Source organism: Bombina bombina, chromosome 11, assembly GCF_027579735.1.
Source record: "Bombina bombina isolate aBomBom1 chromosome 11, aBomBom1.pri, whole genome shotgun sequence".
Taxonomy (NCBI): Eukaryota; Metazoa; Chordata; class Amphibia; order Anura; family Bombinatoridae; genus Bombina; species Bombina bombina.
In genome coordinates this window covers 159,281,070-159,293,569 of record NC_069509.1, presented here as the reverse complement: position 1 = coordinate 159,293,569, position 12,500 = coordinate 159,281,070, and the positions used below count along the sequence as shown (strand labels likewise).

The 12,500-nt window shown below is 34.9% G+C and overlaps 1 protein-coding gene across 1 annotated transcript in view; it reads right to left on the bottom strand.

The window, feature by feature from the left end:
- XYLT1 (xylosyltransferase 1) overlaps positions 1-12,500 on the bottom strand; it is a 448,706-nt gene that overhangs the window by 37,045 nt on the left and 399,161 nt on the right. Inside the window, exon 8 of the mRNA XM_053694736.1 lies at positions 2,891-3,153. Coding sequence (XP_053550711.1) covers positions 2,891-3,153 — 263 coding nt within the window. The remainder of the gene's footprint in view (positions 1-2,890; positions 3,154-12,500) is intronic.

The window sequence follows — 12,500 nt, the reverse complement described above, 5'->3', positions numbered from 1 at the left end:
CAATTTAGTTTTATCACCAATTTTGCTTTGTTCTCTTGGTATTCTTAGTTGAAAGCTAAAACTAGGTTCATATGCTAATTTCTTAGACCTTGAAGGCCGCCTCTTATCTGAATTCATTTTGACAGCTTTTTACCATTAGTGGGTGTTAATTCATGTGTGACATATAGATAACACTGTGCTCACGCATGTGGAGTTACCTAGGAGTCAGCACTGATTGGCTAAAAAACAAGTCTATCTAAAGAACTAAAATAAGGGGGCAATCTACAGAGGCTTAGATTCAAGGTAATCACAGAGGTAAAAAGTGTATTAATATAACTGTGTTGGTTATGCAAAACTAGGGAATGGGTAATAAAGGGATTATATATCTTTTAAAACAATAAAAATTCTGGTGTAGACTGTCCCTTTAAAACAAAAAGTGTGGGGGGCGGTAATATTATGCTACAAAATGGGATTAATGGGGTGCTTCTAGCTAATTAGCTCTGTATTAGACTTTATTTATTATGGGGTCTGCTCACAAAGATCTAACTTTACAACTGACCATTTTGAAAAAAGCAGACTGAAAAAGTTAAACAAGTTCTGTTAAAGATGGATGCTTCAAGTCAACCAAAAATTAGACTATCCACTGATTATTAAAATAAAATAAAACTGACCTTGAATTATTTAAAATTGACCTGATTCAAACTGACCTGTTTACTGAGTTGCTTTAACTTGATTTTGATTGGCTGTACAGCATTTACTCTGTTTCCGCAAACCTGAATCTGACTTTAAACCATAAAAATCCAGTTTTACCAGCTCAAAGTTTGTTAAAGCGGACTTAAAGGGACAGTACACTGTAAAATTGTTTTTCCATAAATGTATTTTAAATGACTTGTTATACCAACTGCAGAGTATAAAATATTTGAGAAATTGCATTTTCGGGTTTATTTGTGTATCTGAAGTAGCTGGTTTTGTGCTTTGAAACCACAGCCTATTACAATGGGTTGAGCTTCAGGTAATATCAGATCTCATTATGTTATCACTTTCATGTACACAGACTTGCTTCCTTATCTTATATTTGTCTGGAACACCAAAGCTCAATAATTAGAGAGAACAATGGAAAATTATCATTTTATTACTTAACTATCATGCCCCCCACTGAGGGTGTAATCTCTTCTGCTGGCTGTGTTTACTTAGGCTTGTCAATAGCGTATACGCCAGTATCAAAACTTTCAGTATAGGTTGGGAAACCACAAGCTAAATCAGCTATTTCAAATGCTGAAATAGGAGTAAAGGAGCCACTTTCAACCAATTTAATACACTCTAGCAGGTAAAAAGGATCATTGGGAATAATTTAAAGGGGAGAAAGTTTTTGGGTGAACTGTCCCTTTAAAGGGACACTGAACCCAAAAAATGTATTTCGTGATTCAGATAGGGCATGCAATTTTAAGCAACTTTCTAATTTACTCCTGTTATCAATTTTTCAGCATTCTATTGCTATCTTTATATGAAAAAGAAGGCATCTAAGCTTTTTTCTTGGTTCAGTACTCTAGATAGCAATTTTTGATTGGTGGATGAATTTATCCACCAATCAGCAAGGAAAACCTAGGTTCACCAAAAATGGGCCGCCATCTAAACTTACATTCTTGCATTTCAAATAAAGATACCAAGAGAATAAAGAACATTTTATAATAGGAGTAAATTAGAAAGTTGCTTAAAATGTCATGATCTATCTGAATCACAAAAGAAAAAAACTGAGTTCAGTGTCCCTTTAAAGCACTGTGGCTTCGATTTACAAGTTGTGGGCTAAAACATTGCATGCATTTTTGCACTGCTATTAGAAATCAATAGCTAATTTATCATGTTAGAATCATGCGCACTACAGTAATTTATGGCGGATAGTGCGCATGCCTGAGGCTTCTCTACTGCACTACTTCAACAAAGGTTATGGAATTTTTGGTTTATTTCTTATATACTTTCCACATTAGCTTAAAGGGACATGAAACCCAAAATGTTTCTTTCATGATTCGGAAAGGGTATTCAAAAAATGTTTTAATTTACTTCTATAATCAAATTTACTTTATTTTCATGGTATACTTTGGTGAAGAGCATACGTAGGTAGGTTTTATTTATGTGTCTAGAGCACTGTATGGCAGCAAACCCTGTTGCCATCAAGTGCACTTTTAAAGCTATAATATTCTTAAAAGTATTCTAGAAATACTGTTGTTATATAGTGCTCCAGAAGAGTGCATGAGCCTGACTACCTGCTTTCAGCAAAGGATACCAAAAGAACAAGGCAAAGTTGATTATAGAAGTGAATAGGATTTTTTTTTATTGTATGCTCTATCTGAATCATATGATAAACATTTTGGGTTTATGTCCCATTAATTGTATTAGCTTTAGCTCATATTCCTCCCCAACACCATAAACCTTTTTTTTCTTATTAAATATTTGTTCTCCATTTATTAACTCTCAATTAAAAAATATTTGTAGCAGTTTCACGTAACTTTTCCGTGATAGCGATGTCTTACCGCTAGGGATCAACTTACTTAGGAGACACTACAGTCAAAATCTTTTTATCGCACATAAAAAAATGAAAGTTATTCATATTTATATTTGCTGCCCATCGCTGCACGACTTACCACCTTCGCTGCGCTAGTTCTCATGCCGTGTCTCACGGCATGAGAACAAGGCTCCCATTGGAGCCTATGTAAGGGTGCTCTCATGAGCGCAAATGCTTTCGTGCAATGCAAACGCGAGGTTGCGTTCGCATTGCACCTCACTTGTAATACCACCGCATATTTACGTGCACTGGTATTACTCAGTTGAGCTCAAATATAATTTTTGCAGAAGCAATATTTTGCGCTCAACTCGTAATCTGACCCTAAAATGTAAATAAAATCATTAAACTTACCGGCAACTGTTTTCTCCGTCCGTGTGTAGCGAAGCCTCTGCTCTTTGTAGTCCCATGCGTGCAAATGAGTGATACATTGTGAGAGCGACGTCGCTAATGCTGTGAATTCCGTCTGGTTCATCGTACTGATTCTCCCAGTATGAACGTAACCCTGGCGTGCCAGATGGGTAATTACCGTACAAATAATAATCTAACTGGCCAATTATTTCTTGGTTTACAGCAGCTTCGAATTTGCGAGCAAAAAAGGTTGGTCTTGCAGTTTGCTAGGAAAATAGGAAAATAAAAATAAGTGTCATACAAAACAGAGGCAAAGAACTATTGTTTTTTTAGGAAAACATTCATCTTTCATATTCTAACATTTATTTCTATGTCTAAACCTGAGATAAATCTGCATTTACAGTCTGCTACTTTAGATCTTATCCTAACATGAATAGGCTACACGATTTGAGAAATCTGTGTTTCAATCCCATGCTACAAATGTATCATGTTAATGTATTTTTTCCAATAGTGATACAGAACATAAGCAACTTCACTTTCTGATTGTGTGTTAATGCTGAAAACTGTTACAATATATTTTGAGGAATATTTCTGAACATTAGAGCTACAGGCAAACTCTCAGTAACAACTGTAAAACCAGAATTGTCCAACCTTGGAATGCAATGTAACCATCCAGTTTTATGGCCCCTTCTTCTAGTTCCAAATCCAACATTTTTATATTGCTTAAAGGACCACTAAACACAAATTGTAAACTACATGATTTTGAACCTTCATATCTTAGAATAATGTTAGAAAGAAAACTGCAATTCATTTCACTGATTACCCTGCTCCTAGGACAAAAGAATCCTTGCTAACCAATCACAAACTAATATTTAGATATATCACAAACACATGTGCAGTTGAGAGATTGGGGAAGCCTGCCCTTATCTCTTACCTTAAGGTGGTTTAGCACTGATTCAACTTATTTACTTTTGCAAAGAATGATTCTCCTATCATGATTGTTGATGCAATACTGATAATCTACCCTTTACAAACATGTGACTGCTGAGAATCATGGGGGGGGGGGTGAAGTAAACAAAAGCTTGCATAAATTAACTCAAACCTCCATGGGAAAAAGTAAAACAAGCACAAAATGTAGATGCATTTTACAACAAAAGGCAGCAAACTAAATAATGAATGTGTATTGCAATAATATTGAACTTGCAATAATGTAACATTGTATGCATAGTTTAAATGTCAAGTTTAATGTTCCTTTAACACATGAAACATCAGTGCAATAAATGTGAAAACTTTATATATGTTTATGTGGCTGTGCCCGGGAGTATGTGTAGGATTGTGGCATTGCTCTTCCTAAAGAATTGTTGATTTGAAGTTTGTTTATATAGATCTATATATTTATTTGATTTCTTAAATGTGTTCTCTTCCCTTAGAATCTATACCTTAATTTTATCGTAACTGCTTTGTTTTCTTAAAAAATATGCAATTTAAAGGGACATTGGAGTGACATTACATTTAAAGGGAAAGTCTAATAAAAATTAAACTTTCGTCATTCAAATACGACATGAATTTTTTAAAAAAACTTTTCAATTTACTAGTATCATTATATTTGTTTTGTTCTTTGGTATTCTTTGCTGAAAGCTAAACCTAGGTAGGCTTATATGCTAATTGCTAAGCCATTGGAGGCCGCCTCTTATCTTACTACATCTTGACAGTTTTTTAAAGCTAGACAGCGCTAGTGCATGTGTGCGACATAAATAACATTGTGCGCACTCCCATGGAGTTACTTATCAGTCAGCACTGATTGGCTAAAATGCAAGTCTGACAAAAAAACTGAAATAAGGGGGCAGTATGCAGAGGCATAAATAATCACAGTTGTAAAAAGTATGTTAATATAATGCAAACCTGAGGAATGGATAATAAAGGGATTATCTATCTTTTTAAACAATAACAATTCTGGAGCAGACTGTCCCTATAAGGCATTAAATAGACATTAAAGGGATATAAAACCCACATTTTTTTCTTTCATGATTTAGAGAGAGCATTCAATTGTAAACAACTTTCTAATTTACTTATAATATCTATTTTGTTTCATTTATCATGATATCCTGTGTTGAAAAAAAATACCTAGGTAGGCTCAGTTGCTGCTGATTGGTGGCTGCACATATATATGCCTCATGCTATTGACTCACACACGTGCATTGCCATTTCTTTAATAAAGGATACCAAAAGAATGAATGTAATTAGATACTAGAAGAAAAGTGAAAAGCTGTTTAAAATTACATGGTCTATGTGAATCACAAAAGAAACTTGTTGGGTTTCATGTCCTTTTAAATCCAACTCCCTTTGAGTACTGCATGCATATTTTAAAGTTTAAAGGGGTGTTCACTAAAATTGCTTTATTTTATGGAGAAACAATTACTTTACAATACAATACTCAGTAAAAATTAAGCTAAAGATTTGTCTCCATGCTGCTGAGTTTTTGAGAATTGGACCCCTGTATTTAGTAATTTGCTCTCTTAAGGTGGATTATCATTTTTGCTTAAAAAATGATAATTGGAAAAAAATCCCTAGTGGGTATACTAAATAGCCTAGTTGTAAATATTATTCTGTACATATAAATACTTATGTTGCTATTAGATGGAGATTTGAAAGGAAAATATGTTTGTTTTAAATATATGTTTAATAGGTAATTATTACTTAGCTCAGTGCTAAACCACATGGTAGAGAAGAGGAAAGGGCTACCCCAATCTCTTTATAACTGCACACGTGCATGCAACAATTCATGGTCAAATGCTATATTTGTATATTAGTTTGTGATTGGTTAACAGGGGTCTTTTTGTTATGGGGACAGGGAAATTAGTGAAACGAAAGTACATAAAATAATTTGCTGATCTCACAAAAAAAAGTCAGCATCATTCATTGCAAAATATGAAGGTACACTATCATGAACCCAATTTTTTTTTTCATGATTCAGATGCAGCATGCACTTTTAAACAACTTTCTAATTTACTCCTATTCTCAATTTTTTTCATTCTCATGCTATCTTTATTTGAAAAGCAAGACTGTAAGTTTAGGTGCCGGCCCATTTTTGGTTCACAACCTGGGTTGTTCTTGCTGATTGGTAGGTAAATGCATCCGCCATTAAACAAGTGCGGTCTGAACCAAAAATTGTCTGGCTCCTTAGCTTAGATGCCTTCTTTTTCAAATAAAGATAGAAAGAATACGAAGAAAAATTGATAATAGGAGAAAATTAGAAAGTTGTTTAAAATTGCATGCTCTATCTGAATCCTGAAAGAAAAAATTTGGGTTTAGTATCTATATATATATTGTGTGTCTGTATGTGTTTGTGTATATATTTATATGTATATTGTGTGTGTATATATATATATATGTATATTGTGTGTGTATATATATATGTGTGTGCGTATATATATATATGTGTGTGTGTGTGTGTGTGTGTGTATATATATATATATATATATATATATATGTATATTGTGTGTATATATATATATATGTATATTGTGTGTGTATATATATATATAATGTGTATGTGTGTATATATATATATATATATATATATATTGTGTATATTTTTTTTGTATATGACATCTTTAACAAAGGGTACATTTTAAAAAGATCAATATTCTGACTAGTGCAAATGTCTAGATGAATATTCAGGAAAATACGACTCATTCAGCACATTTCCAAGAATGTGCAGCTGTAGATTATTTTTCTCCAACACATATTGATAATAGTAAATGAAAGTAATGTGTTCTGGCTGGCTAAATTTGGAGAGAAAAAAAAAAGGAAAAGAAAAACTGCAGACACTAATCTTAAATAAGAACCTAGCACAATTATGTTCAGAGTATCTTTCAGACCATTTATGGGTCAATATATTAGTCTATGTGCATATTCAAATATCACTGCAATGGTGCAAAATGATTGTAATTTAACCCTTTGGCTGCCAAAGAGAGTTACAGCCATTTTTAGCAGTCACAGGATTAAACATCAGACTACTAACGGACTCACCTCATTTTGCAAGCCTGTCTGAATCATCATATGAGTATTATGTATAACACAAATGTGACATCTATCAAGTTCTAACAGTATAACAGAGTCATTCTAAAGTTACATGTCAAAATAAATCTTGGATTTTGGAAACAAAGATACTGGTGCCTCCAGGGTTTTATCAATATATGTCTATGGCTTAAAACAAATATAGTCTGTAATTTGTGACCAAGTAGTGAATAACATTTATATATATATATATATATATATATATATATATATATATATATATATATATATATATATATATATATATATATACTGTATATGAGATTCTTTATAATGCACTTGTACAGACAAGGGATATTGATTTATTACAAATATTTGCCAAAAATAAGAATGCCATGAATTTTAAATGAGAATTATGTTCAATAGACAAAAGTATAGATTGAACACTACTAGATTTATCTTCCCCGGCTTTAAAAATATCAAAATATTTATTTTCTTTATGGAACACGATGGGTTTATAGATAAAGAGAAGCAATTTGAAATTGATCAAACATTTTCAAGATGACTAGGCTGAAAGAAAAATATAGCTCAGTTTTGCCTATTACTGTAAGTCTTAAAGGAACATAATACAAACTAAATATGTAATTTTTCAAACAGCGTTTAATTATTGAAGTAAGACAAGTCAGTATTTAGTTCCCCTACATTTCATGTAATTTATCCTTAAAAAAATTATGTTTTTTTCAAATTGCCCCTGCAACATGCTGTATAGGGAATGCTTGATAAGTGTGGAAGTTCTTTTAGGAAACGATACATAAGAGTTGGGATAAATAATTAGAAAATAGAGGTGAAATAACTAGGCTTGCAAGATGTCCAGTATTTAACTGGACAGTTCAGTATTTTAGCAGTCTTTCCAGGTAAATCTTCAAATGAATACTGGACATTCAGATGTCCAGTGTTTTTAAAGTTCTTTTATGGGTCAATGCATTGCAAATATGGAACAGAAAGTGGGGACAGTGAAGGGGGTCAAAACAAATTTGTTTACTTGTGTTTCTAGTAGCTAAATAAGTAAAATTATTGATTTGTAAGTTACTGGATATTAAGGGTTAAAATGATTGTTCAATTGTGAAAAAATATACGTTTGTGTTCAAGAATGTAGATAAGGTAGAGCTTTTGGGTGGGGCATTTGTATGACCCAACCTACGATCATGCCAAGTCACTAACAGACTGTCCAGTATATTTGTGGAGGACACTGGCAACCCTAGAAGCAACAGACCTTCCAACTGCCTCTATTTGAGAGGGACAGTCCCTAATGCTGAATTCTCTCCCACTGTCCCTCCGAGACAGCCTTTATGTCTCTATTTGCAAAATGTCCTTTACCCCTGCCCATAGAGTGCCCAGACACGCCCACAAACCAAACAGACACGCCTTTTATCCAATGCACTATACATCTGTGACCCCGCCCTCTCCCAACATGGTCCCGGCAGCAAAAAAAAGCACTCCTTAACCTCCTACTTCACTAATACTTAGCCACAAATATTAAGAGGTACGAAATAGCAAAGAGAGGTGCTAATATTTAAAGGGATGTTGAAGTATTTTGTTTTTTTCTTAGCATTATCTACAAAAGGGCATTTTAAAATGGATTTGTTTTACAAGTTACAGTCCATGAAAAAAGCAATTGTGAGAACTCATTCATTCAAGTTACAATTAAACTTTCATGGTCCAGATGGAGCCCTGTCATTTACGGATTGACTCCTCAAAATAAGAAAAATGCTGTGTGAAATTTGTCCACTGAAGAACAAGTGCAGCAAAGTGTTGATCTGTTCTAATAACACTCAGACTCTATTGAAGACTGAAAAATGTTGCAATTACAAAGTGTTTTTCTATCCCTTTAACCCCTTAATGACCACAGCACTTTTCCATTTTCTGTCCGTTTGGGACCAAGACTATTTTTACATTTTTGCGGTGTTTGTGTTTAGCTGTAATTTTCCTCTTACTCATTTACTGTACCCACACATATTATATACCGTTTTTCTCGCCTTTAAATGGACTTTCTAAAGATACCATTATTTTCATCATATCTTATAATTTACTATAAAAAAAATTATAAAATATGAGGAAAAAATGGAAAAAAACACACTTTTTCTAACTTTGACCCCCAAAATCTGTTACACATCTACAACCACCAAAAAACACCCATGCTAAATAGTTTCTAAATTTTGTCCTGAGTTTAGAAATACCCAATGTTTACATGTTCTTTGCTTTTTTTGCAAGTTATAGGGCCATAAATACAAGTAGCACTTTGCCATTTCCAAACCACTTTTTTTCAAAATTAGCGCTAGTTACATTGGGACACTAATATCTTTCAGGAATCTCTGAATATCCAGTGACATGTATATATTTTTTTTTAGAAGACATCCCAAAGTATTGATCTAGGCCCATTTTGGTATATTTCATGCCACCATTTCACCGCCGAATGCGATCAAATAAAAAAATGTTTTTACTTTTTCACAAATTTTTTCACAAACTTTAGGTTTCTCACTGAAATTATTTACAAACAACTCATGAAATGATGGAATAAATGGTTGTAAATGCTTCTCTGGGATCCCCTTTGTTCATAAATAGCAGACATATATGGCTTTGGCTTTGCTTTTTGGTAATTAGAAGGCTGCTAAATGCCACTGCGCACCACACGTGTATTATGCCCAGCAGTGAATGGGTTAATTAGGGAGCATGTAGGGAGCTTCTAGGGTTAATTTTAGCTCTAGTGTAGTGTAGTAGACAACCCCAAGTATTGATCTAGGCCCATTTTGGTATATTTCATGCCACCATTTCACCGCCAAAAGCAATCAAATAAAAAAAAATTGTTCACTTTTTCAAACTTTAGGTTTCTCACTAAAATTATTTACAAACAGCTTGTGCAATTATGGCACAAATGGTTTTAAATGCTTCTCTGGGATCCCCTTTGTTCAGAAATAGCAGACATATATGGCTTTGGCGTTGCTTTTTGGTAATTATAAGGCCGCTAAATGCTGCTGCGCATCACATGTGTATTATGGCCAGCAGTGAAGGGGTTAATTAGGTATTTTGTAGGGAGCTTGCAGGGTTAATTTTAGCTTTAGTGTAGAGATCAGACTCCCACCTGACACATCCCACCCCCTGATCCCTCCCAAACAGCTCTCTTCCCTCCCCCACCCCACAATTGTCCCCGCCATCTTAAGTACTGGCAGAAAGTCTGCCAGTACTAAAATAAAAGGTATTAAAAAAAAATAATAATTTTTTTTTAGCATATTTACATATGCTGCTATGTAGGGTCCCCCCTTAGCCCCCAACCTCCCTGATCCCCCCAAAATAGCTCCCTAACCCTCCTCCTCTGCCTTATTGGGGCCATCTTGGGTACTGGCAGCTGTCTGCCAGTACCCAGTTTGCAAATAAAAATGTTTTTTTTTTATTATTTTTTTTATTTGTTTCTGTAGTGTAGCTTCCCCCCCACAGTCCAATACCCCACCAGCCAAACCGATCACCAAATAAATATATTAACCCCTTTGATCCCCACTTCTAACAAAAAACTTTCTGTAGCGTAGTGGTTCCCACCCGCTCCCTCCCCGTGCGCGCGCCCGCCCGGCCTCCCCGTGCATGTGCGCGCGTCCGTGCGCGTCCCCCCCGGTCGTCCCCGCCCCCGATCCCGCCCCCCTCCGCATCACAAAGGCCATCGATGGCCGCCACCCACCTCCCACACCGGCTCCCACCCACCAACGAACGTAGCCGTTAATGTCCGGTGCAGAGAGGGCCACAGAGTGGCTCTCTCTGCACCGGATGGCTAAAAATGGTTATTGCATTTCCACACCGAGAACGTGCAGGGTACGTCCTCAGGCGTTAACTGCCTTTTTTTTGAGGACGTACCCTGCACGTCCTCGGTCATTAAGGGGTTAAAGCACCACTAAACATAGTAGAATTGCGTTATCAATAGATCCATAATGAAAAGACAATGCAAATCGCTTAGTTTGAAAATAAGTAGTAGATTCTTTTTCTGACCAATGTGAAAGTTAGTTACATTTTCCTTCCTAATGCATCATGTGACAGCTATCAGCCATTCACAAAATGCATATATGTATATTCTGTGAATTCTTGCACATGCTCATTAGGATTGGGTGCCTCAGAGAGTCTTCCTATTAAAAAAATGTGCACATTTAGATAATGGAAGTGAATTGGAAAGCTGTTAAAAATTGTGCACTCTATCTGAATCATAGAATTAAAGGGACTTGACTGTCCCTTTAATTCTATGGCTACCAGAGGATTTAGCATACTGACATCACTGGAAATATGATCTGCTGATATCACAATGGATTTTATTTTTAGAACAGACAAATCTGCTGATCTTTAAAGTCCTGTTTATGCTAAAATCATTTATCCGAGGGTATAGGATGCACAATAGGATTTGTTTCAAGCTTGGTCATCTGGTAAACTGATTTCTGAGCACAAGATGCTGTGTTCTTGCTGAATCTTTTAATTAAGTCTAGACACAGCTAAATACACACGATGAAAGCATTGATTTCCACAAAACCTTTGTGTTTTATTGATGTAGATGCTGTGCATCTGCACACTGATCAGACTCAAACCTTATTCCAATATGAACAGTGTAGCCAAATAATAAAACAATTCAAATAAAAGGTTTAGCTTATTTAAAGGGACACTGTACCCACATTTTTTCTTTTGTAATTCAGAAAGAGCATGCAATTTTAAGTAACCTTCTAATTTACTCCTATTATCAATTTTCTTCGTTCTCTTGCTATCATTATTTGAAAAAGAAGGCATCTAAGCTTTTTTTTGGTTTCAGTACTCTGGACAGCACTTTTTTATTGGTGGATGAATTTATCCACCAATCAGCAAGGACAACCCAGGTTGTTCCCCAAAAATGGGCCGGCATCTAAACTTACATTCTTGCATTTCAAATAAAGATACCAAGAGAATGAAGAAAATTTGATAATAGGAGTAAATTAGAAAGTTGCTTAAAATTTCATGCTCAATCTGAATCACAAAAGAAAAAATTTGGGTTCAGTGTCCCTTTAAAGTAAATCCAACATTAAACAGTTATGGTTCAGATAGAACATGCAATTCTAAACAAATTTCCATTATACTTTTATTATCTAATTTGCTTTGTTCTCCTGGAATCCTGTGTTAAAAAGAATACCTAGGTAGGTTCAAAAAAGCAAAGCACTATTGGGAGCTAGCTGGTGATTGGTGGTTGCACATATATCCTTCTAGCCATTAGTTAATCCAATGTGTTCACCTTTCTCCCAGTAGTACATTGCAGCTCCTGAGCTTACCCAGGTTTACTTTTTAACAAAGGATATCAAGAGAAGGAAAATACATTTGATAATAGAAATAAATTGGAAAGTCGTTTAAAGGGACAGTCTATACCCTATCATAATTTGTACCTACCTGCTCAAACACATTAAACAAGTGTCCTGAACCAGGTCAATGGTACACCAGCTAGAAAGCAAGAACTGTAATTGTAAAAACGTTTTTTTTTTTTATATCAGTTTAAAATGGCCACCAAGCTCCACCCACCTCTTTCCCTATCCTTTCTTATGTG